The sequence below is a fragment of the Plasmodium knowlesi genome (genome assembly GCF_000006355.2).
Source record: "Plasmodium knowlesi strain H genome assembly, chromosome: 12".
NCBI lineage: Eukaryota > Apicomplexa > Aconoidasida > Haemosporida > Plasmodiidae > Plasmodium > Plasmodium knowlesi.
Window position 1 is genome coordinate 517648 of NC_011913.2, and position 26241 is coordinate 543888.

The window sequence follows — 26241 nt, forward strand, 5'->3', positions numbered from 1 at the left end:
TGAACGTTTGGGTGACCCTTCATTTAGATGGCGCCCCCATTGGGACGATTTTTTTCTTTTCTTTTTTTTTTGTGATAACTGGTCTGGAAAGGGAACCCCCTCCTCCGCTTTGTTCTAAATTATAAAATGTAGCTTAAATCAAAACACACACAAAAAAAAAAAAAGGAATATGTATATAACTGATAAAAGGTGATAAGCCCCACGGCTGAAGGTAATCCCCTCCCCGGTAGAGTTCTCCATCACGTGGTGTTATCCACTGGGTGCTGCAAAAATATTGATACAACAGAGATCAGCACAAATCTACCTTAACATAAAAAAAAGGAAAATAAACGAAGCAATAGTAATGGCGAGGATAATTATCCGCCTGGTAGTATAGTACCTGATATTTTTCATAATTTTATGTATCTTGGGTATCTGCTCATTTAGGAAGTTAATTTTTTTCATTTGCTTTGTGATGGAATTATTTTGTAACTTCAACTTCCAGTTGGTTTCGTGGCCTATGGAAATAATATTGTCCAGTTCGCTGATCGAATATTGGAGAGCACTTCTCTCCTTGATAACGTGGTTTATTTCATTATTTTTGTACGTGACAGATGAGCAATCCTTCTGTGTGCAAAAATTAATCCTGTTGTGTACGCATATTTTATCAAACATATTCTTAAGACTCTGTAACTGAATTTTAAATTTATCAAAAATGCTGAAATATCTGGAAATTTCCAAGACGTATGTTTTATTTTGACTAAAATGAATTTTCATTACATCCAGAGTTTGTACTCCATTTTGGTATAAGTTTTCCAATTCGTTTATTTTTTTTTTATTGTTGGAAAAAAATTCTGGAGGGCAATCAGTGTGTGCACTTTTTTTCAGCCTATCATTTTCGTAACTGTTTATGTTTTCTTTAAGTTCGCTAAGCCACTGCTCAAAATTAATTTGTATATTCCGAATACTCTTTTTATATTCCCTATACCTTACCCCTTCGTCGTAATCGCTGGTGTGGTCTTGGTCATCCAGGACACTGTACTTTTTCTTCATTCTGTTTATTTCACGGGTGAGTTGGGTATGCACGTTTGCGTTTCGTCTGTATAGTGTCTTTGTTACGTTTTCGCCGTGTCCATAAAACGTCTACGTAACGTCTCCGTCAAGACTCAGCTGCACATGCTTCACTGGCGCGACTGCCTCCACACACGCACAGACGGCTTTGTCTCCCCTGCTTGTGTCCCCTTCTTTCTTCCACTGCAGAACCAACAGACATGTCATCGTCGTGCCGAACGGGACGCAGTACAATTCTCCCTACCATGGACTTGTCGCAAAATAGAGTCAGTCGTAGCAACAGGGTAAAATCAGGTGAAGCTAGACTTGTGTCCTCACGCGCCCTCTTCTCCCTGTCACATATTTTAAAGCAACCCTCGCGAGGATCAGGCCAGCTAAGAAAAAAAAAAAAAAAAAAATACGCCCAAATTGGCTCCCCCCTTGGATTATTTTTTACAGTACAAACTTAAAAGGGGAAAAAAAAAAAAAAAAAAAAAAAAAGAACACTTACCTCCATATGGTTACGCATTGCATATGCAAAAATAAAAGTTACATTAATATGACGAATTCTTGGTGAAAGAATATCCTGCCTTAGTGCACTTTTTTTTTTTTTTTTTTAATCACGCTAGGGAGAGCGGAAATTGCCCACTTTGTAAGCCCCTATCCGATGACGGATATCCTTTACGAGTGAAAGCGCCCAGTTCATGCCCTTCACATCACAAACGAACCCTGCCCTGCGTTGTACATTTCTCCGCATTAATGAGGAAACGTCCCCGGTGGACACGAGCGAGTTCCGCTTTCTCCCGATTGCTAGCGACTGTAATGTATGAGAGCCACTAATACAAAGAAGTGGCTCCTCAGCAGAGTGTACACCCCCCAAGAAAGGTAACAATTTGTTAACCAAAAAAAAAAAAAAAAAGCTAGCATGAATGGGCAAAACGTGTTATCCCCCTTTCTCCAAACGTACAATTCGTAATTAAAAAGTTGTAAAAAATTATAAAATCGCTAAGCCGGAATAGGACCTCTCCTCGTGCGAAACTCCCCTTCCCACCGTTACACAACCCCATAAAAGTGGATACAAAAAAGTAAGTTACTACGCAGTTATATCCGTACAGAAGGACGTCGAACAGGAAATACAACAATAATAAGGAGAAAAGGAGGAAACACATAGAGGGATACTATAACTTTATTGCCACTTCGAGCATTGTCCTAATCTTACCCTATAGCCATTACAGACGTAGAGTTTGCTCTTCCCTCCTCGATGTATTAACACCAAGAATACTTGCCTTAACAAAAAGGAGTGTGATAAGAATGAACAGAATAACATACTCCAAATGAAAAGAATATGCTAACAGTATTGGCGTATATCCAAGCAGTACGATCCTTATGCCACCCCCCGCATCAGTTTTGTCAACTCCCTTATGTACAGAACAACATTGCCCCTTCTTACCCTCCTCGTGTATGTTACCCTTTATTTCACTCAAGCACTGACCAGGCGGAGCAATTTATTTATAACCCCAGTGTTTAACAAAGTATATTCGTACAGAACCAACTATGGGTCGCCCATCAGCGTGAACAGGTGGACAACATGGAGGATGACAACTGAAAGAACTCCCCGTAGGAACGTTAATGTCATATATAACAGGGTTAAGGATAGCCACGTGGTAAAGGAAGGAAAAAGTGATACCATCGAAATGAACGGAGTAGTGGACCAATGTCTGGCCAACACCAATTTTGTGGTTCGAATTCCAAATGGAGAAACCTTCCTGTGTTTCATTTCGGGAAAATTGAGAATCAATAAGGTGAAAATTAATCTGGGGGACATGGTTAAAATACAGATACATAAGTTGAACTTTGAGAAACGCAGAGGGAAAATTGTGTTCAGGTATTTGCAGCATGCCGCACTGGGGGGTAAGAAGTGGTGAAGTCGAGGATTCCTATTACCGGGTGTAGGTAAATCACCCCTACCAAATTACACTTCCTTAATCGCTACACTTTAGTAAATAAATATATTCCACCAAAGTGAACCAATCACATCATGCACATTTTTTTTTTTTTTTTTCTTTCTTTTTTCACTCCTAGCATTTTGTTCAGTTCGGTTTGGTATCATCCCATTAGCCGCATAAATGCATCCCATTTTATTGTCACCCCCATCTGTTTATTTTTTCTTATCCGAACACCTCTTGTGTTAGTTTATTTTCCGTGGGGGACATAGAAAAAAAAAAATTCCATCCAGGGAGAGCCCCTTCCCTCTGATTAGAACACCTCGAAAGAGGGAACCTCACCCAAACGCATTTACATAAAAAGATTAAAATTCTGTTTTGTCTTAAATGGGTAAAACGAGCATGTACAGAACGGAATGATATTTCTTTCATGTGTATCTTCAAAGGGCAATTGGGCTTATTAATCCGGTGGTTATGAAAGACAACCATTTTCGGGCTTCCCCTTCCATGTGTAGAAGCTATTTAAATGAGCAAAGAATCCCCTTCAAGTGGCTACCACTAATCATTTTTACACATAATGGAGAGAGGGATATCCAATAAAAGAAGGCGCAACAGATGGTCGATCGAAATGGAACCACCGCAGAGAGGGTGGAAACTAGCGGTGGCTTCAAAAAGGGTGCCTCCTCTCCCAGGAGGGCAGAATCGGGGAGAAGAACGTTCCTCTTACATAAAAGGTGTAGCTGTACGAACAGCGTTGTTTCGCATTCCATTCTTTTGATAATATAGAGGTCGGTCAATTGGGAATGAAATGCAAAGGTTGCCAAAGACGCAGTGTAAGTAGCGATCCCATATGAAGAATGTGCAAATGAACAATGACGTCTTCCAACGGGGTGACTACATAAACTGTGTTCTTATTCCACCTTTGGATCGATTACTGTTATTGGGGCTACCACCTCCATAGGAAACGCTTCACTACTCCCCCCCCCTCTTCCTACAAAGGTATACATACTAAATACATACACATGACATTTTCTTAATTCGATTGGGATTGCAGCGACAAAAAATGTGAAGACCTTATCTTTTAAGGCAAATGCGTGCATCACTCTTTAAAAAGTTGTAAAGAAGAAATTTGATTATTCTTCTCTGTTCCGTTTCCCCACGGAAAATAAAAATGTATAAATGTATAACTCACATTATGTGGTGAACATGCAGTGAGCACAAAAAGAAAAAAAAAAAACTTCCTCTTCGCCGTTGTCCCCCTGCCCCCGGGTTTACAATTCATCTTGTTAACATGCAATTCTCCATTCCTACATAATGGTATGTAACGTATTTTTCTTCCATTCAATCGCTTTCCTTTTTTTTTTTTTTTTTTTTTTTTCACCAGCGCAGCGCTTGGATGAGGTGCTCCTCACTTCGATCATATGCACAGGCCCTCACATTTACATTTGCATTTGCGCGTTATGACCCACTGATGAACTTACCTTTTTGATTCCATCACACGACACTGCCTTTTACGATCGCATTGTTATACATCCCCAATAATGCTAGATGGTAAATGATGATATTCCTGTCATTTCGGTTCTCCATCCGCAGAAAAAAAAGAATTACCTTAATGTAATATCATTCTGCTTCATATGTAACTCTATCCAATTGTAACTTTTTTTTTTTTTTTTTTTTTTTCTTTCTTTTTTTGTGTTCCCTCATGCGTCGTATGTGGGCGTTCTAAATTTCCTGGCGCTTTTTCTCAAAACATGCCAAATGAAAAGTGCCACACCATTTTGTCATTTTTTGTAACGGTTGAGAAGTAGCACTTGTTGTGTTATTCAGCCTCCCTTCCTTAACTATACACAGGCACAAGAAGTACCCACCCGAAGAACCGTGCTTTTCTAAAGGGGACACGATCTGGAGGAAGTGCTCTCTGTTTTCCTCCATGTTCATTGCAAACCGGTTAAGAAGCAGGTCGTAGAAGGAAAGCTGATCGACACAGTGATACATTTTTCCCCCGCCCCCCCTCCAGAGTGAACACAAAATGAACGAACCAACTGATGGAAAGATCAACGACAGGAAGAGGAAAAAGCCAGATGAAAACACAGAAGAGGGAAAGGACTTAGGGAAGTCCAAAAAAAAAGTAGAATTTGAAAATGATGAAGAATATGAAAAGTACCTTTTGAGTAGTTTCAAGAAGGAGTCTGCCCACAGAAGAGGGGAGCAAGGACAGTATGCAAGTCGCTATGGAGGTAGAAACGAATTCCACCGTGAAAGCAATCCGACTGAAGATTACACCCTATCCGATATGATCAAGAGCTTCTATAGCGACCTGAAAAAGTACAAAACGGTGGATGACATGGCAAACGAAATTAAAAGACTAGCAGTACAAAACATTAGAAAAAATTTGGAGATTATCTGTAACAACGAATGCACCAGCTCCTTCTTTGTAGAAAAGTACAGGGTCAAATACATCAACGAGCAGGTAGAATTGAATGTAAAATCTGCACAGAATTATTTTAAAGAATTTTTAATACTCTACAATAGCAACAATTTTGATGACTTTACGCTGGAGGTGAATACCAACGTGGAGAAAAATGCAGAAAAAGACAACGCAGGAAAGGAGAAGGAAGACGAACTGGATGAAGGAACAACCAAACAGGATGAGGATCACCCCACACTGATGGAGCACGCGCAGAATAACCACGAAGATGACCTTAAGAATGGTGAGACATTGCCCCCAAATCAAAATGAACTCAGTGGAAAAGATGGACACGCAGATGAAGAAATGTATAAAGCCAACACATGGAAAGAAAAAATAAAATGTAAAATTGAAAATGCAAATGAAAATTCCAACGTTTTGATAAAAATTGTAAATTACTTATCGACCACTTCATTACACATCGATCATATACCAGTGAACATAAAAAAGTTCGATGTTATAAAAAAGTTAAACGAATTGAATTACGATGTGTTGAATGCTAACATATGGGACACGTATAGTTCGAAGGAAAGTAGACCCTTCTCCTTGTCCATCTCCACAGTTCCTTCCTTCTACAGAAAGGCAAATATATACTTTAGAAAGCACAGCAAAATGACAAAACTTCTAAGTGCTCTCCGTGAAAAACCAAGAAATGTTCAAATAAATGGTTGGTACTTAAATAATGTGAAAAGGAATATTTACAACTACGTGGATTTTCGAATTTGCCCCCCTATTTGTTCTCACATAGAGGTAATTAAAGCTGATTATGAGAAGGCTAAAATTTTGGTTAGGAAATTGGACGCTTCTTGCCATATAGACGCTGATTTGATGGAGCGCATACGGGAAGAGGCCTATATCGAAATCAGGCAAAAGAAGAGGAAATTGGGGGAGGAACAAGCGGATGGGGAGGTAGGTGATGTAACGCCTGAAGCAGTTGCACCAAGTAATATTCAGAATAATGGCGACCAACTGAGGGACAGCCCTATCATAGACATAATCGAAGAGAACAAAAATCTCAGTGTTACAAAAAAGCTAGACATCTTAATTATGTATCTTCGATTTGTGCATAACTTTTGTTACTACTCAGCGAGGAAATTCAACACGTACGATGAAATGGTGAGAGAGTGTGGTTACTTCTACCTTCGTGTGAACATGCAGAATAAGTTCTACAACAACTTGATCCCTATTTTTTACGAAAATTTTAACGTAAGCAAGTTGGAGCAATACGGGGAACCTGGACAGGCCAAACACTGGATAAAGAACTCAGCGGATGAATACCAAGACGACAACCATGATAGCCATGCGAAGGCAGCACTTACAGGGGAAAACCAACCAAATCACGAAACCAATCCAAATGAACAACCCACCAACTGTCCCCATGTACAAGGCCTAAAGAACAAATACTTTAACGACGTGGATAGCTTGTCGGAATACCAACTGAAATGGCTTCTCCACTTTGAGGCAGAAATTAAAGATGCCATAAATGCAAACTACAATGAACAAATAGAAATCGAAAAGACAAAAGAATTTATGGACATATTGAAAAATAATTATATTTTGAAAACAACTGATAATCCCCATAGCGACGGAAAAAGCGAAATACGTTGTGCAAAGTGCAAGAAACTTTTCAACCACATTAAGGATGTCCCTAACCACATCTTCATTAAACATAGCCAATTTAAATTGAAGCTCATCACAGAGACAGAAGCAGAGATAATGAAGAAATGCTTTTACGAAGCCCCGCACAGTTTTCACTTCCTTTTTATGATGGAAAAAAAATATAATTCTGGCTATTCGAAAAGCAATTTAAGTAAGAATATTTTTAAAAAAACAAAGAATTTCAGAAACCAGAATTTTCACCTCCTAGCCAACAACGCGAAGAGTGACTACAAAGATTTTGACGACCCCAGCTCGAATGTCTTCGAGGATGTAAAACAGAGTGCTCCCAAGAAGAGCGATTTTTACGATGACACGTAGGACTCAAATCCCTGTTCTACCGAGGCGTTTATGTCGTATGCATTTCCCCATTAAGACAAAAGTTCTGTACATGCACATCGATGCTATTGGCATTCCATCCACAGCGTGTTCCCCTGGTGGAGCGCGCAAAGGAATTGCACGGGTGTACCAATATATGTATGCGTTTTCCCCCCCCCTTGAATGGGATAGTCATCAGTGACAAGGTACCATCTTTCCAATTTGATTAAATTCGATAACAGAATTAATTTTTTTTAAAAATCCCTTTCTAATGAAAAGTGCAATTTTGTGTGAAATTCTGACAAACTGAAAAAAAGCTGTAATTTTTCATCAGGGTTTATGGGATGGCAGGAAAAGTAGCCAAAGGGTTCCTTTTAGAAAAGTGGGGACAAGGCAAACACAGCTACTTTGCTTTTTCCCACAACATACGATGCACGCAGTAAGGGAGGGGGTGATTATCAATGTGTGAAGAATTGGAGAATATTGTTTACTTCACTACCCATTCACAATATGTCTGCGGCACACCTATGGAAGGGATGCATATGAGCGAAACAGATTTCGCAGCAGACTTTACATGCATAGTATGTACTTCCCATCCCCCTCATTTTCCTCTCCCCCAATCCATGTAACCGTTCATGCCGATCTTACGTAAGAAGCCGCCTTCACCCTTTTAGGATGAGTCTCCACCTTTCCCGTCTACTTAACGCCGCAACAAGTAATGCAACAACAAGTCGGCTTCGAAACTGATAATTTTGTAGGTTCGGTGAACAAGAAAAAAAAGAAAAAAAAAAAAAAATGGGTAGCACTTTCTATTTAAATGTACTAGCGTAACGGTACAAGTTACATAGTTACCATGTAGACTGGGAAAGTCTCTCCATACGAAAGGAAGTGAAACATGGCGAGCCACCTTTTTACCACTTTAATTATACATACTCCATTCGTTCCCATGAAATGGCTCCCATAATTTGCCTTAAGAAATGGGACAAATGGGGAAGGCTATAAATAATGAAATGTATATCACTGTAGTCACATTCGTGTACCTCCCCCTCAGGTCAATTTTAGAAAATCCAAGGGGGACGGGCATACTTTTTGGTGATTCTTTTTTTTTTTTCTTCTTCTTTTTTTTTTTTATCCACATAGGTATATACGCATGAAATGTTTATCCGTGCGCGCCTACTACCATAGGTATTTTGTGAAACTCCCACTCCACTGAGCTCGCAAATGGAGAAAGAAGAACCACTCCAGTTTTCCCCATTTTAGGCAGCGGGAAAATTATCATCCATGAACACATACATAAAAAAAAAAATATGTACAAGCGCATAGAGGTGAAGACGTCGAACTTATTTTTCCTTTTCACACCAACAATATGCGTAACATATAAAATACTATTACTTCTCTTCTGTGAATAAAAAAAAAAAAAAAAAAAAAATGATAGCTCTGCAGGTATAGTTACTTAAATTGATATGGTTACATGGGAATGATGCGGGGAGGCAATTATTCCAGCGCACATAATTTTGTGCAGAATAAGCTACCATAATGTACATGTACGTATATTTTTATTTTTATTTATATGGGGTTGTTCGTGCTCGCGTGCAAAGAAAGATAGCAAAACATATTTGCCGAAAAAGGTATAACGCCTATTCCATTTTTTTTTCCTTTCCCCTAATTTGACCCCACAGGGAAAGCGAAGCATATAATTCTTTTCTATATATATTTCCCGGCTGAGTCGAAGGAGAAAAAAAAAAAAAAAAAAAAAAAAAAAAAAAAAAACATAAAAAAATATGGCTATTCGGAATAAATAGAAAAGAATAGGAAGTTGTCAAAAAGAGAAAGCTACATATGCTCATGGGGGATCTTCCTAAGGAAGAGAAACAAAAGCAGAATAGCGCAAAATAGAGAAAAGCCGCTTTAGGGCGTCCACAAGGAAGAATATATTTCCACACGCATACCATTCAGTGGAACAACGCGTAAATGCGCACAGTTACATAAATAAATGTAATCGTTTATACACTCGTATTGCCAAGTGGGGATACGGAAATGTGGCGGAAAGCAGTCGGAAGCTACTTTGGCGGTAAGGACGAGAGCAAGGAAGACGAGGACGCAGGTACCGATGCAGATAAACCAAATAATGAAGGAGCAAACGGAAACCCAAGGGAAGACGAAAAGGAAGTCAAGGAGGAACTGAATGAGGAGGAGGTTCCGAAAGCAAGTACAACTCGAAGGGGAAGGCCTTCCACAAAGAAAGGGACCAAGAGTCAGGCTACCAAGGGTGAAAAAGGTTCATCGGAAAATAAGGAGGCGCCTAACAAAAAGAGTACAGATGGCAACGATGATATCGGTGGCACTGGTAATGTTGGTGAAAGTGAAGTAAACCAGGGCGATACCAACGATGGCAGTGCCCCAAAGGAAACGAGCCTTGACGCAGAGCAGAACACCGATAAACCCATAAGTGTGAAAAAGGGGAAAAAAAATAAAAAGGAGGAGGAGGAGGAGCCATCATCGGAACAATCAAAACAACTGCCACAAGAATCGACTCATGAGGGTGGAGAAGACGCAGACGAGGCACATAAGAAAAGACGCAGCTTGTCGCGCGAAAAAAAAAGCGAGCTTACTGAGAAGGAAAGCTTAACTGGAAACAACCCATCAGACGAAAAAAAGGTAAAAGAGAAAAGTCGAGAAAGGGCAAACAGTGACCTACAGGAAAAGATGAAAATAATTAAGGAGAAGCTCAAATCGAGCGAACGCAGTCAGGGGGCAAGTATAGAAAAGGACCAGAACAAAGAGGAGGGACAAAGCAAAAGAAAGCACAAGGATGTGCCATCAAGCAGCGAAGAAGGCCACTCTTCTAAAAGGAAAAGGCGAAGCGGAGAAAGGGGCGTGGAAGAGAAAGGCGAAAATGTAAGTAGGCACCGACATAGGAGCAGAGAAAGAGAGAGAAGCGAAGAGGGAGATAGAGACAGAGAAGGGGAGAGAAGCTTAGAAAGAATTCGAAGCAAGGATCTGGTCAGGAGCAGAGGCAGGCATCGAAGCAGAAGCAGACACAGGAGCCGAAGCAGGGGAAGACATCGCAGTAGAAGCAGAAGCAGAGGAAGGCATAGAAGTAGACACAGAAGCAGACACAGAAGAGATAGGAGCAAGAGGTTAAGTGACAGTGATAGCGACAGCAGCAGTGATGATAGGCATCATCGACACCACCACAGGTCGAGAAGAAGAAGAAAAAGAAGTTCCAGAAATAGTAGTGATAGAGAACATTCTAGTGGAAGCACAGGAAATAGAAAAGGATATGACAGGAAAGACAGATCCTCTTCTAGCGAAAGAAGAAGTAAAGAAACAAAAAAAAAAAAAAAGACAAAATGGGATACTGTAGATGAAAATTTATTAAAAAACCATTTGCTAGATAACAGTGCCAATGGATTACTGCAACAGCAGAATTTAGCACTAGCTAATGGTTTAGGAGCAAATAACAAAGTAACCCCAATAGTTAGAAATCCCTATGAAGTAGAAGGAGATAAAAAGCAAAGGAAATTATACATTGGTAACATTCCGCCTAATTCAAAACAAGAAGAGTTAATAGATTTTTTCAACAACACCTTAGGATCAATTATAAAAGATTCGAGTTTGGAAATAAAAATAGGAGACATTGTATTGATGCCAATATTGAAGTGTGAAATATTTAACGTTGAATCTAGGTTTTGTTTTCTAGAATTTAGAAGCCTTGAAATTACATGGCTTTGTCTAAGGCTAGATGCCATTACGTTTAATAATTATGCTTTACGCATAGCTAGACCACATGATTTCGTTCCCCCCCCAGGAGGGGATCCAGCACTAACTGTTGTATTTACAGATATTCAGCACGAAGTATTCGAAATGGTGAAGCCCATAAAAATCGCTCCAGTAAGAAGCACAGGAGATGATGACAACAAATTATATATACAAAATTTGCCCCACGATTTGGGAGATGTTCAGATAAGAGACCTGCTACAGCAGTTTGGGAAACTAAAAGGATTTAACGTTATAAAAGATCAAAGTACTGGATTGAATAAAGGCTATGGCTTCTTTGAATATGAAGATAGTAACTGCACACCTATTGCCATGCATGCTTTGAATGGCTTTGTGTGCGGGCAGAATATACTTAGCGTAAAAAAAGCTACATTCGGAAAAAGCCAAAATAGTACGCAAAATGCAAACACCATAAGTTTAGGAAGTGGTAGTGTCGATTTGCCAGTGTCACTTTTGCCAAATTCCATTTCACAGAAAATTCTGAGCAATTCCATCATAGGATTGCAAATTCAGGCCTCCAGAAAAATTGGTGAAAAATCCTCTCGAGTGGTTCAACTCACCAATGCTGTTTTTCAGGAGGATTTAATTATCGATAGTCAGTATGAGGAAATATTAAGGGATATTAAAGAAGAAGCTGAAAAATATGGACCACTTCAAAATATTGTAATTCCCAAACCAAATAAGGATTTGTCCTACACGGAAGGTGTCGGCAAAATTTTCCTTCATTACGCCGATGAAACTACGGCCAGGAAGGCCCAGTATATGTTTAATGGGAGGCTGTTCGAGAAGAGAGTAGTATGCGCTGCGTTCTACTCTGAGGAGAAGTTCCTCGCAGGGAAATATGTCCTCTCATAGTATGAATTGGCTCTCCATAATCGCGGAAACCTAAAGGATGAGCTGATGTAACAAGAGAAAAGACGCACCATTTGGTGCATCTCACCTCTCTTTGTTACTTGTAAATGTGGAACTACATATGTAGTGAGGGCGCAAAAAAAAAAAAAAAAACAAAAGAGAAAATAGTGGAAAAGAGCATAACAAAATGTTAAAAGTTAAAAATTTTTCTACTTTTTTTCTATTCTTTTTTATTGCATGCACTGTTCATAATTTTTATCCGTATTTTTAGCTACACAGAAAAAAAAAAAAAAAAAAAAAAAAAACTAGCCAAAACACGTTACAGCTAGCCAGAAAAGGTCCTCCCCCCCTCCAAAAGGAAAGAATGGACACGTGGAATAATTCCAAAAATTGGCTTCCCTGCTTAGATGTTCCCCTAATCGAGGTACATACATTAATTACCTCTATGTGTATATAAGAGAATGCATCGAAATATCGTGCCCCACGCCTTTTCGCCCTCCTTTCTGCATATATATCCCGATTTGTTCATATCGTGACAAACAACACGATCTGTTATTTTATTTTATTCTTTTACACTTGTAATTAGAAAGAAAATAAGACATTTCTTCTATTTAAGATAATGAAACCATGTTTTTCATGTAAAAAATCTCGATGCCCATGTTGGGTACCAAAAGGTTTTGCTACTCTCCCTTCCTGGTTAGTAGTTGTACACGGGGAAAGAACCACAATTGGATGTTATTTTTTTTTATTAATCCGAAACATGATTATTAGTCTGAAGGAATGTGTCATATAGCTGGTAAAATGCAATTTTAAAAAAACGGCTCAATTTTGGCGGTGGCCTTATATCAGACTCACTCCATCAGCAATTCATTATTAAAAAAGGTGACATCAAATTTGAGCATCATCCTCATCCTGTGTCATCCCACACGTTGTGAAATAGAATAATTTTTTTATAAAGTACATTGTGTGTTTCAGTTTTTTTTTCTGTTTGTTAATTTGATACAACATAAAATGTGTTTTTATATATTCTTTTAAAAAAAAATAAATGGGGCTTTAAAATAAATATATATAATATGTATCCACCTTTGTATATATATATGTATATATGTATGCATGTATGTATGTGTAAGTATGCACTTATTATATATGATATGTTAGATATGCTATATTACTTGAAAATTAATTCAAAGATGAGAGAGGCGAGCAACAAATTAAAAACACTACACACGGTCTGCCGTTATTGTTCATATAAATAAATATATATGCGTGTATATATTTATTTATCTCCCTGTATTTATATATTAAAAAAAATATTAATACAGGGAAGAATATATCCACTTGTATGTGCTGTGATGTGTAGACATATCTTCACGCCGCATATACACAAACATGAACGCCTGGAATACGCGCATATACACTCGGCATGCAGGTATGCATATGGACAAGGAGCTGCGCACACATATGTATGCACATATATATGTGTACATATATACATGAATACATATGCACGCATATGCACAACTTACGCACATACATATCCATATACTCATAACATACGCATGCGCACATTTGATATGGTTGTATAATAAGAACACTATATGGCAGTTTGAAAATGTATAATACAGCATAGAATAGGATGAATTTTTTTTTTTTTTTTTTTTTTAAATGTACAATTCTCATTTACAAAGTATCTTTGGTCTTAAAAATGTATCTCCCACGTGAACTCTAGTACTGATTTCTGGCTTCTTTGAAAAAAAAAAAAAAAAAAAAAAAAAAAAAAAAGGGGGTTTACAAATAATCCGCAACCTGATGGGGAAAAAAAAGGGGGAAAATTATGCAACCGTGTGTGGCAATTACGCAAATAAATAAATAAATATATATATATATGTGTTTATATGTGAGAACGCATTTATGCTAATGCTGTTCGTTGCTCCATCGCAAGTACCTCCAAAGGCATCTCCTCAATTTGCGTGCTGTAGTAGGACTCGATTTTCTTCAACTTGTCCTTCTCCTTGTCGTCGTTGGTGACAAAGTTGATGGCAACTCCCTTACGACCGAATCGACCGGAACGACCAATTCTGTGAATGTACGTGTCGGGCGAGGTGGGCAAGTCGTAGTTAATGACTAGGGACACTTGCTGGACATCAATACCTCTAGCTAACAAATCGGTGGTAACCAAAACTCTTGTTGAGCCCGACCTAAATTCTCTCATAATTAAATCTCTGTCTTTCTGGTCCATATCACCATGCATGCAGGATACGGTAAAAAGTCGGTTGTGCATTTCCTGGGTTAAAATGTCGACCTTTTTTCTGGTGTTACAATATATAATACTCTGGGTGATGGTTAGTGTTTCATATAAATCACATAAGGTGTCTAATTTCCATTCTTCCTTTTCCACGGCCACGTAAAATTGTCGGATACCTTCCAACGTTAATTCGTCCTTTTTGACTAATATAGTTTTTGGGTCTCTCATAAATCTGGTGGTCAGTTCTAAAATTTCCTGTGGCATCGTGGCAGAGAACAAGGCAACCTGGATATCTGGGACCAACTTTTTAAAAACTTCATATATTTGTGCCTTGAATCCTCTAGAGAGCATTTCGTCTGCCTCATCCAAAATGAATAATTTCAACCTATCCACTCCCAAGTGCCTCTTGTCAATCATATCGTACACTCTACCAGGGGTTCCAACAACCATGTGCACACCTTGCTTCAGTTTGTCTATGTCTTCTCGCACGACGGTTCCTCCGACACAAGCGTGGCACTTAACCTTGAGGTAATCTCCCAGGGCCAAAACAACCTACGCGGGGAGAGGGAAAGAAATGGAGAAAATTTTCATAAATATTTAAAATTTAAAAACAAATTCAAACAAATTAATACAGGTGCAAAGGAAGAGAAAAAAAAAAAAAAAAAAAAAAAAGCGGGGAGGCTTAACCACGATGCCTCCTCCTTCGATCAACATGCACACGTGGCTATCGCATAATCACGTATTTTCTGTCATCAAATTTACCTTCTGGATTTGTTGAGCCAACTCACGGGTTGGGGCTAAAATTAAAGCCTGGCATGCAACAACATCGTAGTTAATTAACTGAAGAGAAGAAATGACAAAGGTGGCAGTCTTTCCCGTTCCCGATTGTGCTTGACCAATGGTGTCGTATCCATTCAATATTGGCTTAATACCTCTTTGCTGAATGGCTGATGGTTTTTCAAAACCGTAGGAATAAATACCTCTTAATAATTTTTCATTCAAGCCAAGTGCGTCAAATGTGTCAACGATTTCTTCAGTATTTCCTTCAATGTCATTTTCATTGGTAAATTTTTCGTCCTTGGTGCTCATTTTTACTTAATCTGAGGTGCGCAAAAAAAATTTTTAAATATATATGTATATATATATATGACTTGGTTAGAGCATATTGTGAAAAAGGTTTTGCAAAGTGAGTCCCCCGCGTTCAGCTAGATCAGAGCAGATGGACAACTGTAACACATGAAAGGCAACAATATAATGGTGTCGGCTAATGGTAATATGCTTTCAAAAAGGCTTGCTTATAAAAGAATGAATATATAGTGCCGAACAGAACGTAGTCGTCAGATGGTTAGAAAGAAAAGGTGAACAATCACACACAGGTTACATATGCAGCTATATGTGTCGCTAAATATGCGAACGGGTACACACACACACACACACAAGCACGTAAACGCTCCGCTCCACTAGCAAAAACGTGGATGATGAACCCCCACACACATACACACACACACGATAACACGAATTTTACCTGTGGGGTAAAAGGTGTGTCCTCGAGGTGGTGGTTAATATGTTCCGCAATGGAGATTGACTAAAGAACAAAAAGCGTGTAATGTGCGTGCGCACGAAATATATATATGTGTACAAGTTATTTGTAGAGTCCTCTCCGTTTGGGTTTACTAAACGAAGAACATTTATTACAATACGTATATGTGAACATTACAGGCAATGTTTCGTAAATGCGGCGCCAGGAAAAAAAGCGCGACTTACATAAAAAATACGTTTAAGTAGATAAGCTTAACGTGGATAGTACAATTAGATACACTATGTACAATGCATATGCAGTCGACTTGACTGTTTTTCCTGATAACTACAAGGGGGGTTTATAAAAGAATGAAGAGCGAAAAAAAAAAGGTTATTAAAGAAATGTTCTTTCCATGGAGCAGCACGTACTGGGGTGCAGGTACGTATATTTATATAAAATAAAAACTTGTACGTGGTGAGAAATGTACGTATATAAAATATCGCTTCACATTTACAATATCAGCATTCAATTCAGGCGTTATATGAAAATAAAACATAAACGTTGGGGGGATAATATATATGACTGACTACGCAGGGGGACTATAACAATTATATTTCTTTCTTTTTTTTTATGTACAACAAAAAAGCTTATGTTTCGCTTTCTTCTGTAGCGTTGAGTTGCACTATAACGTTACATTTACGTTATGCTAACGTTATGTTCTTTTTTTTTTATTTTGCTTTTTTACTTTTATGTGAAGAGAAAACGTACGCGGGGATACTAAAACGCGAGATTGTGGGATTTTATCTATAGATATAATATATGTATATAATATGTATATACGACTTTGTACAAATTAATTAAAACTTATGAAAGATTTAAAAGGTTCTCTTGGGATAGGGAATTTTCGACGTTTTGTTTTGGATTGATACTTTTTTGGGGGAAAGAAAAAATATTTTTAAATTTTCTTTTAATTTAATATTTTATTTTTTTTTTTTTCAAAAGGATATATTTAAAACTATAGTAAAAAAAAAAAAAAAAAAGGAACAGGAAAAAAAAAAAAAAAAAAAAAAAAAAAAAAAAAAAAGAAAGAAAGAAAACCAACGGTTTTATGCGCTTTTTGGGGGTTGTTATTTTTGAAGTTAAAAATAAGCTCTACTTGCGTAAGCCACCTTTTTTTTTTTTTTTTTTTTTTTTTTACTGCATGGGGGAAAGATTATATTTATTTAGTACACTATATATGTTATATATCATATAAATATATGATGGTATGCATAGGAGGGTAGCACGCGGGTATTTATAAAACAATGTGGTTATACTGATGAGCATATATCTGCCTGTATGCTATTCTGTGTTTATTGTATGCTGTGGTGGTGGCCGACTGTTAAAAGCCTAAGTACTCGTTACGACACAAAGGCTTCTTCAAATAATTTAAAGGGGGGGGGCAAATATATACCAAGAAGAAGGAACAATTTTTTCTCTCAATATGTTTTGTATGCAAAAGGATATACGAGCATAGCGCACGACCGGCAAGTGTATGCAGTTGCGTGGCGGTAAAAATGGCTCGCATGTACCTGAAAGCGCCCATATTTTTTTCCTTGTACCGGTAAAACATGTATTATATATTTTTATATATATATTATTTTTATGTTGGTATATTTTTTATAGGTATAATTATATAGGTATATTTATATTAGGGGTACATTTTATGCAGGTATATTTTTTATATATAAGTATATTCCTTTATGTATAGGTATACTTTTATATATATTATATTTTACCTCCTGGTGCGCAAAACCTTGCCCCTTGCGGCCCTATCACCCATCGATTTGCCTCCTCTGTAATTTTAAATAAATATATACTCCATATAACGTTGCCCCTATTTATTTATTATTATTTTTTTTTTTTTCCTGCTGGCCCCCAAATTTATTAGGGGAAAAAGTGGTCCCCCCTTTTTTTTCATTTTTTCTTTTTTTCATTTTTTCTTTTTTTCGTTTTTTCTTCTTTTCGTTTTTTCTTTTTGGTTCCTCCCCCTCGCCGCTAATTATTCTTCCGCTTTACATAAAAAAAGAAGAAAAAGATGGAAATATTTCCCATCCAGAATTTTTCTTCAAAATGAGAAAAAAGTGAAATGAAAATTGTATTTGTCAAAATGCGCAGGAAAAAAGTATGTGAAAAACGTGGTAGCAATAGGGGTATACTTGTTCCCCCATATTTGCTAAAACAACGGAGGAGCTTCACCACCCCCTCGGCACCCCGAAAAAGGTGGGGGAAAAGAAAAAAAAAAAAAAAAAAACGAAAAAAATAATTCCTTTACGTATATACTAGATAACACCATTTTCCAAAGTTAGTTATTCTAAAAAAGTTCACACCAAACGGAAAAAAAAAAAAAAAAAAAAAAAAAAAAACCTTCCCCATTTTCCTTAATGGGACGGGGTGAAATTACCCAAGGGGGGGAGAGGGGTAGGCTTACAGGACCACATTTACGTACAAACTGGTATATGCATTCATGTAGCAAATCTGGCGCACACACATATGAGTATATGCAAGTGCATAGGGTGAGTAGTGGAATTATGTCCTCCGTGAAGTGTTCAATTTGGGCATCATCCCACACAAAAAAAAAAGAAAAAAAGAAAAAAAAAAGAATTATTCCCCCCCGCCCTCCTTGTCACTTACAAAACGAGGGAACGGTATCGAAGGAAGAACTGACACTCCCAATATGAACAATCTGATGGGCACCAGAACACAGACGTTCAAAAGATTGGTTCATATGCCTAACTGCCGATTTTGCCCTCCCCGTTGTGCATTTTAAAAACACATAATATATAACAAGCGGCACATTAAGAATGACAAGAGTAACAGAAGTGTATGCACAAAAGGCCAAATCTAATTGGAAAAAAAATGGCAAGCGAAAATGATGTAGTGAACTTAATAACATTTTGTAGGCAATTAAAAATAAAATAAATAAGGCTGCAAGCGGGAGGAAATAAAATTTTCTTTTTGATGCAGAAAGGAAAAACACACTGTGGAATATATGCGTGATAAATAAAGGAGGAAACACGTAGATTTCGTTATGCATGCCGAGGCGGTAGTGGTGATCTGGTACAGTGGAGTGGTGGCCTATGGGATTAGCACAAGCGGGGAAACCACCCCACGCGTAGTGCGAGCAATAACCCCGCATAAACAGGACAAAGCCCTGGTATAGTGCCATCCACATTGTAGCACAAAGCCATTTTAGGGAAAACAACCTTCGTTGTAAATTTCCCTTGCGCACTGCATTTCTCCGCAACAGTTGGTAGTTAGCTCCACCGGTGTATCCTATCCGCGCATCATCATTCTCCGGAGTGGATATCATCACAAACGTGATGATGAACAAAAGAGCGAAAAATGTGAATAGGAAATTATTGGACAAGATAGATAACGAACTAGCGAAAAAGTAAGAAAAAAAAAATTGTAGAAATAACAATGTAAATCCTCTGTAATAGCTAGCCACAAGGAAGGAATGAACATTCCAACTAATTCTGTAACCATATAAAAAAAATATACACCCAAGATCTTCAAAAGTTTGCACCTCCATATCTGCGTAGAGATTGCTCACATTCGTGCCTCTATGTTTATTCACACGGATAGCTATATCCGATTCATTAAACATGTTTATGTCTTTCGCATGGTTTCCTACTGAGCATAGAAGCTCACCCCTATGTTTTCCATCTGTTACAGTGCGCAGACATCTGGCTATCTTCCCCTTTTGGATAGAATTACAGTCGTAGAAGAGGGCACACCTAGCTTGGGTTAGTGCTCTTATGAATTCCTTTTTCCTGTGTTTCAAGTAGTAGTCAATTATGTCTCCCTTCACGATGTACACACGGTTATGTGGGGAAGGACCATTACGCACTTTCTTTTGTGTATCGCTTTTTCGATAGAAGTGTTGTTCATTTTCAATGTCAGCTGGACTTTCCTTATCGAAATGTACGTTCCCCTCTTTATATTTCCCTTCAAGTTTCCTTTTTCTCTCGGCCCCCATAAAGGGGTAGCTAAAATGGTACAGCATTTCGCTCAGTGCATTTGTTAATGCTCCATCCCTTTGTAGTGAAATCATTTTAGTTGTCCTTTTGGGTAAGACATTTTCAAGTGGGAGATGAAAAGAAACCGTATTCGCTTCCCCACATATCTGTCGGGTATTCTCTAATTTATCTTCAAGGCAATTTACTGTTTCGTTCTTGTTCTCCCCGTTAGTATGGATACCCACGTTGACCCATCCGTTGGAAGCGCATGTTTCATCTATCGCATTCGCTCTGGGAAAAACCAATTTGTGTGAACTCCTATTCTTTTTCATGACACAGTCGTCGTGATCACATCCACCACAGTGTTCACTGCAGAGGTAGCACACAGGTAAGGTTCCTTTTCGAAACGTTATACTTCCACTGGGAGATGGTACCCCTAAGGGGAAAGGACAGTTGGTGTAGGTACCAGATAGGGGACTACTCTGGAATGTATTGAATGCCCCCATTCTGTTCCGTACCAGCCGTGTGAGTCTTCTCCTACTTAGATGACAAAGGTAATTCCTTTGTGTAAGCAACTGTAAAGACGTGGAGGTAGCTATAACACTCTCCTTCTTCTCCCCAGAGAGAATCCACGTTTTTATTTTTGCTCTTTTGAACAAATCCAGACACTTCTTTGCATTTTCGTTTATACCTTCCTTTAGCGTCGCAATGGCTAGCACAACTACATTGTTAGCGAACACATTTTTAAAAAAAAGTTTCTTTTGCTCTTCGTTGCTAATCCTTTTGTATTCATCTAATTCGTTCTGTGCAACTTCTCTATACGCAAAAACAACTACACGAAAGCCTTTGGCACAGAAGGATCCTGAAATCGACCTTAGTTTCTTTTTTCGCTTTTCGCAAGACAACATATTAGCAATCTTCTCCCCAGGTCCCTTAACCAAATTAAATATTTTTTCATTGTACGATATGAGCATGCATATGACTTTGTCGTTACAGTCTAGAGATAATCCTTCTATCTTTTCAAAGTTATATGTCTTCACCTTTTTCTTTTTTCCCTTTTGGTCCCCACTGCCTGAGCGGCAATGATGGTGTCCACCATTTCTCGCGATGCGCCTTTTCCCACAGGTGATGTTATACCCACCTCTGCAACCGTTACTACTGTTACTTCGTGAACGTTCCTTCCACTCGTTATTACACATGCGTAATCGCTCACATTTCACCTCGCCCATGTCTACCTTTTCAGCCACGTTGGATAATTTAAAAATACCCCCATTTTGTAGTGAATTTTTAAAATGCCAACATTTTTGCCTGACATGTTCAGGCAAATTTTTTTTTTTTTTTTTTTTTTTCTTTTTCCTCCCCTCCGAAGAGTGTTCATCTAAATTCTTGCACACATTTTTCTCCGTCCCTTTGGTCTTTCTATTTCGACTCACAATATGTGTTTTGTTTTTCCCTTTTTCGTTATGTGTAATGGTAGGAATTAAAATTCCAACGGCAATTTTGGAAGCATTTTTTTTAAAAATGTCCATGCCGCAAGACTTCACGAAGTCTATGAAAACGTTCTCCTCCAAACATGGAGAGTAAATGGAATCCCACTTTGAATGTAGTGTGTGCTCTTTTCCATTTTTTTTTAAACCTCCTCTTCTGCTAAGCATTGTTACATTGCAAAATAGCATGCATAGAAGAGTTAAAAACATTTTATTCGATTTATCCGCAGTGTAATTTAAGATATCACTGAAGACTGTTCTGTACAGCTTATCCGTTTTGTCTCCCTTGTTTCCTCCGCCATTTGGTAGTTTGTGCCGGTCTATGCATTTCAAAAGTGTGCAATTTTTCTGTGATCCCTTTGTGGATGGTGCACACAGGTAGGAGTTGAAGTCTACAATATTTAGGAGTGCTTGCAGGAAGCATCTCCAGTAGGGAAGGTTACCCTTGTGACCACCACCACAACCCTCATTGTGCCTATTACCCCCATTCTTCTCTTCCAGCTCGCCAAGCAGAAAGTGAACTCCGCGTAACTTCAACCCCACTTTATCCACCACTTCATCCTTGTCGCATAGAAGGAAAGACGTGTTGCTAATCCGATCAGCGATGTCAACGTTAGGCAGAGAGAATTGTGGAATGGCTTGTCGCTTCAGTAACATATGAAACGTAATTCTATTGATTAAGAAAACATACATGTTATTCACGTAGGGCGTGTATGGGAGTAGCAGGAGGAAGTACCTAACAAAATTTATTAAGGCACTTGTTCCAAGTGGACCTTCTCCTTGTAAGCACAAGTAGAGGCATACTATTAATACCAAAATTAACCACATATGAAATGCTCTCCTTTTAGCTCTACAATCTTCATCTGTTATATTTTTTCCTCTACTCACTATAATACTTGTTTTTTTATCTGCTCCTGCGTAGGCGACGAGACCATATACTTTTCCCCTCACTATTTTGCTACCACACCAGATGATATTTTCTGTTCCAATCTGCTCTTTGTAGTGTTCTTCATTTTCATCACGTACAATGGGTGATGAGTTCTGAGAATCTAACTTACTGATGTAGCTTTCGAAATGGGTGTCCTGTGCTTCGCTTGGTCGGTTCACCAAGTTGGTGCTGCAGAGGTGGCCAAGATGGGCAGACTTATCAGTGCGTATTATCCCTCCAGTTGGGGCAATTTTTCCCTCCTTGGATGACGAACTTATGGAAGCTTCCCCGACAGATGATTCCTCCAAAGGAGTTGCAGACACCCGTATCAGGAAATCCACACATTTGTATGTCTTCTCAATGTAGGTGTCTTCAATGACATAATTAAAAACTTCGCTGGCAGGATGAAAATTCTCATTAGCATTTTTGAAAAATGTGTTCTGTAAACACACCAAGTCGCTGTACATACGCTTAACAAAGGAATGATAATTAGTAAGCATAAATATGCCATTCATTCTGTCCAAACGTTTATGCGGTTTCTGAAGCATCACTTTTATTTTTAACCTGAAGAGATCATATATACTTGGTAAGTAAGATGTAAGCAGAATGCTCTTCCTCATTTTAAGGTCCGTCTTTCCGTCCAGGTTTTTTGAACACACATATACATCATCGTGGCTGCATTTTAGGAGAACCAGATCTGCGGGACATTCGTCGTTTTCTTCTAGGTAGAGTATATCGCCCACCTTCAGAGGGAGGGATGGACAAATGACAAATGGATTAAAAAAGATAAACATCTCATTGAGAAGGAGGATTGTTCGCACGAATAATAAGAGAAGGGGCACGTATAGAAGAGAGAAATCCTGATCCTATTTTTGGCGCGTTTTCCCCTCCCCAAGACGTGCACATTTTGCTAAGACTTACCTTGATCTCAGAGCAAGGGATATCCACCAAGCCAACAGGAGTGACTCGCCTACACGCTTTAGAATTAACCTCCCGCTCAGTGGCAATCCTCTGAGTTATCGTGTAAAGATCTTTCAATGCAGAAACGAAGAAGAGGAAAAAAAAACTAAGAGCAAAGTATTTATAATTATTTGTCCTAAAATGATATGATTGTTGAAGTAAAAAGGATATTAAAAAAACGAAAAAATAAAATGTTCTAATCCGGTTAATAATCAAGCGAAATATTAAATGATGCCTGTTCTTGTAGTTCATACAAATATACTCTCCGTTGTTGTTACTCCTTAAAGGATTCCCATTTGGAATGTAGTATGCACTCACACAGTCTTTCTCGTATTTCCTTATTTTGCAAAAATTACTGGGCTCCTTCATTTCGCTTCTATGATAATGATGATGTGTGACCGTACTGTCTCGAACCATAATTCTTTTTATTAAGGAATCATCACTGATGTAGAGGTTATTTTCTGCATTGAAGGCCTTTAAATTGTTAACCTTGTGGATAAACAACTTTTTTATTTTTGCTATTTCTTTACTCTCCTTATAATTTACGTTCCCATTAGTGGAGTCCCCATTGTGCATATAAAATAACATATTCGTTAAATAATTTTTGCATATTTGTATTATGTGTTTGTTGGACAAGTTGTCGGTTATTGCGTCAAGGAAAACGCATCGATCTAGCTTATGTAGGGTGATTTGATTCTGTTCCCCTTCCAGATCTTTTGTTCTTGTCTCATATCTTCCATTTTGAAATGGAACGAAGAGCTTAATATTTTCCCATATGTGGAAAAACCCAATCCATTTTAAAAACCTCCCTATAGTTGTCCTTGCCTTGTTCCGGAGAAATGACCGCACGGGGGAAAGAAACACCGTCACGATGATGTTACTATTATTTTCGCTTATGTATTCATCATCATTATAATATAGTATGGACACTCTCTTATTCCTTTTGTATCCTTCTACATTCCAAAATTTTGTCCTTACAATATGGAAAAAACTTTTCAACTGGTTTAGGAATTTTTTTTTCTTTTTTTTTTTTTTCTTTTTCCCCCCTCTTTGCATATTCATTGCTATGCCTTTTATGTTAAGATGCATTCCGTTAGCGTGAGATGTGGAGATATGGGTATTCCCCTCGAATACCGTTTGGGTCTCCTACGAATAGACAGCTCGATAAAATTGGACGATCGGACAACCATGAAGGAGGGGCTGGCACGATAACGTAGGTAAAAAAAAAAAAAAAAAATTCGATTTTCTAGGAAGAAAAAACTGAAGGAGGGCAAAACCTTCTTAATAACGCCGCAAATCAACACATAGACAAGTGCAAAAACCGTGGATGAAAAAAAGACAAAGAAAAAAAAAAAAAAAAAAGGCGTCAAGTTTATATGCGTAGTCGTCACGCATATGAGCCGTTCTCTACCATTCCGTCTTGCAATCACAGAGATGCGAAAAAAATGTGATTCGCCGATTTTTCCAAACCTAGAGGATAGAAGAATTTCCGTTTTGTAGGTAGAATGAACGGGTGTTCAGCACGCGGTGCATTTGTTTTATTTTTGCTATCCTATGTTATTAGTCCTCTTCCCCCAAAGGGGGGGGTATTATTATTTTATTTTTTTTTTACCTGAACAGGTCATAATTTTTACACAATATGCAATTGGCTAGTTGGAAAAATTAAAGAGAAAAAAGGTCGAAGAAGTTTGTGGGGCGTATTCCCCTTTCGCTTACTCTCCCCCCACTCGTTTTAGCCCAGACGAACAGACGAAGAGATCAGTGGCATGTGTGATTAAATGTCCAACTCCCAGGCCACGCAAATAGGATCTCACATTTACCTATACACAGGTGGTAGCCTTTACCCATACATGTGACAAGCAGCAAATAACTTTGCGCCCATTAAATTGAATAAAATGTGTAGTGCAAATACCAATGCAAATATATCCATACGGTTAAATGGTGAAGGAATCTGGAAAATCGCCCTTTCATAATATGTCGGAAAATTCCTCTGAATGAACTTCCACTAAACGATGTCTCCATCCTATTTGTAACTCATCCAATGTGTTGCCTCGTTAAGGTAACAATTTTTTTTTTTTTTTTTTTCCATTTATTCCTCATAGGAGGTGCTCATTTACACCGTCTGGATTGTCACACATGCGCGTATGCGAGATATACTTAACGGGAAACGACATTGGAGGGTTCACCAAGGGGAATACATGCCAGCATGTACTGCGCCTTCTCTTATCCGTAGTACAGTTTTCGAGTGCGCCCTCTTTCTTAACATGTTCCGCATTATTTACTGAGGAGATCCAAAAAGGAACAACATGAACGAGCGCTTAGGTGGGCTCCCCACTATAGGCAGTCATAGCTGTGTCCTATGTAAGGAATTTTAAAAGGCCTATGCGATCACGCCCGTTAAAATGATGGAGGATTTGTACACATACGCGTACTCCTGTGCGCATACGTATGCATCAAGTAGGTTTAATAATCTTGTGTGCGTACGTTTGGATTAACTGGTCTGGAGCAATTCTCCACATTTTTTTGTAAAAAAAAAAAAAAAAAAAAAATATTTATTTCTTAAGGTAGAAATTAAATGAATTTAAAAAAAAAAAAAAAACAGACGATCGGATTTTTTGCCATGCTCGTGGCAACATAATTAAGAGCCAAGAATGGGGCACAGGATTTACACAAAAATTAAACAAACAAAAGTGCGAAATGGGAAAAATAAATTTACTCAGAATGCCCTATTTGACAGAAAAAAAAAGTTGGTACACTATAGTATGAACAAATCCGTGCGACGTGCTTCAATTTAAGTGGCCAATTTCCGCCTTACCATTCTTTCGTAAAGGTATTCTGTTTTATTATTATTATTTAATTATTTTTTTTGCCATGATAAGGAATCCCGAAGGGAGGGAGAGTTGGAGTATCCAATTGTTATGTGTGCGCAAAAGGACACGTACATTGTGTACATGTATATATGGGTCAAGCGGAAATGCAAAAATTTTCCCTCGTTCTTACCCCGAAGGGACTAAATGTGTGTTTTGACATTTTTTCACTCGCTACGTAAAGACGAT

General features: G+C 38.2%; 6 protein-coding genes across 6 annotated transcripts; 3 read left to right on the plus strand and 3 right to left on the minus strand.

Annotated features, from left to right (window-relative positions):
- Nucleotides 1-300: 300 nt before the first annotated feature.
- On the minus strand, nucleotides 301-1032 carry PKNH_1212100 (conserved Plasmodium protein, unknown function; the record flags this gene model as incomplete). Its single annotated transcript, XM_002260137.1, has 1 exon — nucleotides 301-1032. One exon carries the CDS (start codon nucleotides 1030-1032, stop codon nucleotides 301-303), a length of 732 nt encoding a protein of 243 aa, XP_002260173.1.
- Nucleotides 1033-2450: 1418 nt separating this feature from the next.
- PKNH_1212200 (translation initiation factor IF-1, putative) lies at nucleotides 2451-2954 on the plus strand (the record flags this gene model as incomplete). The annotated part of the gene is made up of 1 exon (XM_002260138.1): nucleotides 2451-2954. One exon carries the CDS (start codon nucleotides 2451-2453, stop codon nucleotides 2952-2954), a length of 504 nt encoding a protein of 167 aa, XP_002260174.1.
- Nucleotides 2955-5001: 2047 nt separating this feature from the next.
- PKNH_1212300 (zinc finger protein, putative) lies at nucleotides 5002-7416 on the plus strand (the record flags this gene model as incomplete). Its single annotated transcript, XM_002260139.1, has 1 exon — nucleotides 5002-7416. One exon carries the CDS (start codon nucleotides 5002-5004, stop codon nucleotides 7414-7416), a length of 2415 nt encoding a protein of 804 aa, XP_002260175.1.
- A 2034-nt stretch (nucleotides 7417-9450) lies between these two features.
- On the plus strand, nucleotides 9451-12048 carry PKNH_1212400 (splicing factor U2AF large subunit, putative; the record flags this gene model as incomplete). The annotated part of the gene is made up of 1 exon (XM_002260140.1): nucleotides 9451-12048. The coding sequence occupies one exon, from the start codon at nucleotides 9451-9453 to the stop codon at nucleotides 12046-12048; it is 2598 nt and encodes an 865-aa protein (XP_002260176.1).
- A 1785-nt stretch (nucleotides 12049-13833) lies between these two features.
- On the minus strand, nucleotides 13834-15379 carry PKNH_1212500 (eukaryotic initiation factor 4a, putative; the record flags this gene model as incomplete). Its single annotated transcript, XM_002260141.1, has 3 exons — nucleotides 13834-13851; nucleotides 13991-14842; nucleotides 15053-15379. The coding sequence occupies 3 exons, from the start codon at nucleotides 15377-15379 to the stop codon at nucleotides 13834-13836; spliced, it is 1197 nt and encodes a 398-aa protein (XP_002260177.1).
- Nucleotides 15380-18474: 3095 nt separating this feature from the next.
- Nucleotides 18475-24274, minus strand: PKNH_1212600 (aminophospholipid transporter, putative; the record flags this gene model as incomplete). The annotated part of the gene is made up of 2 exons (XM_002260142.1): nucleotides 18475-22968; nucleotides 23147-24274. The coding sequence occupies 2 exons, from the start codon at nucleotides 24272-24274 to the stop codon at nucleotides 18475-18477; spliced, it is 5622 nt and encodes a 1873-aa protein (XP_002260178.1).
- Nucleotides 24275-26241: the final 1967 nt, after the last annotated feature.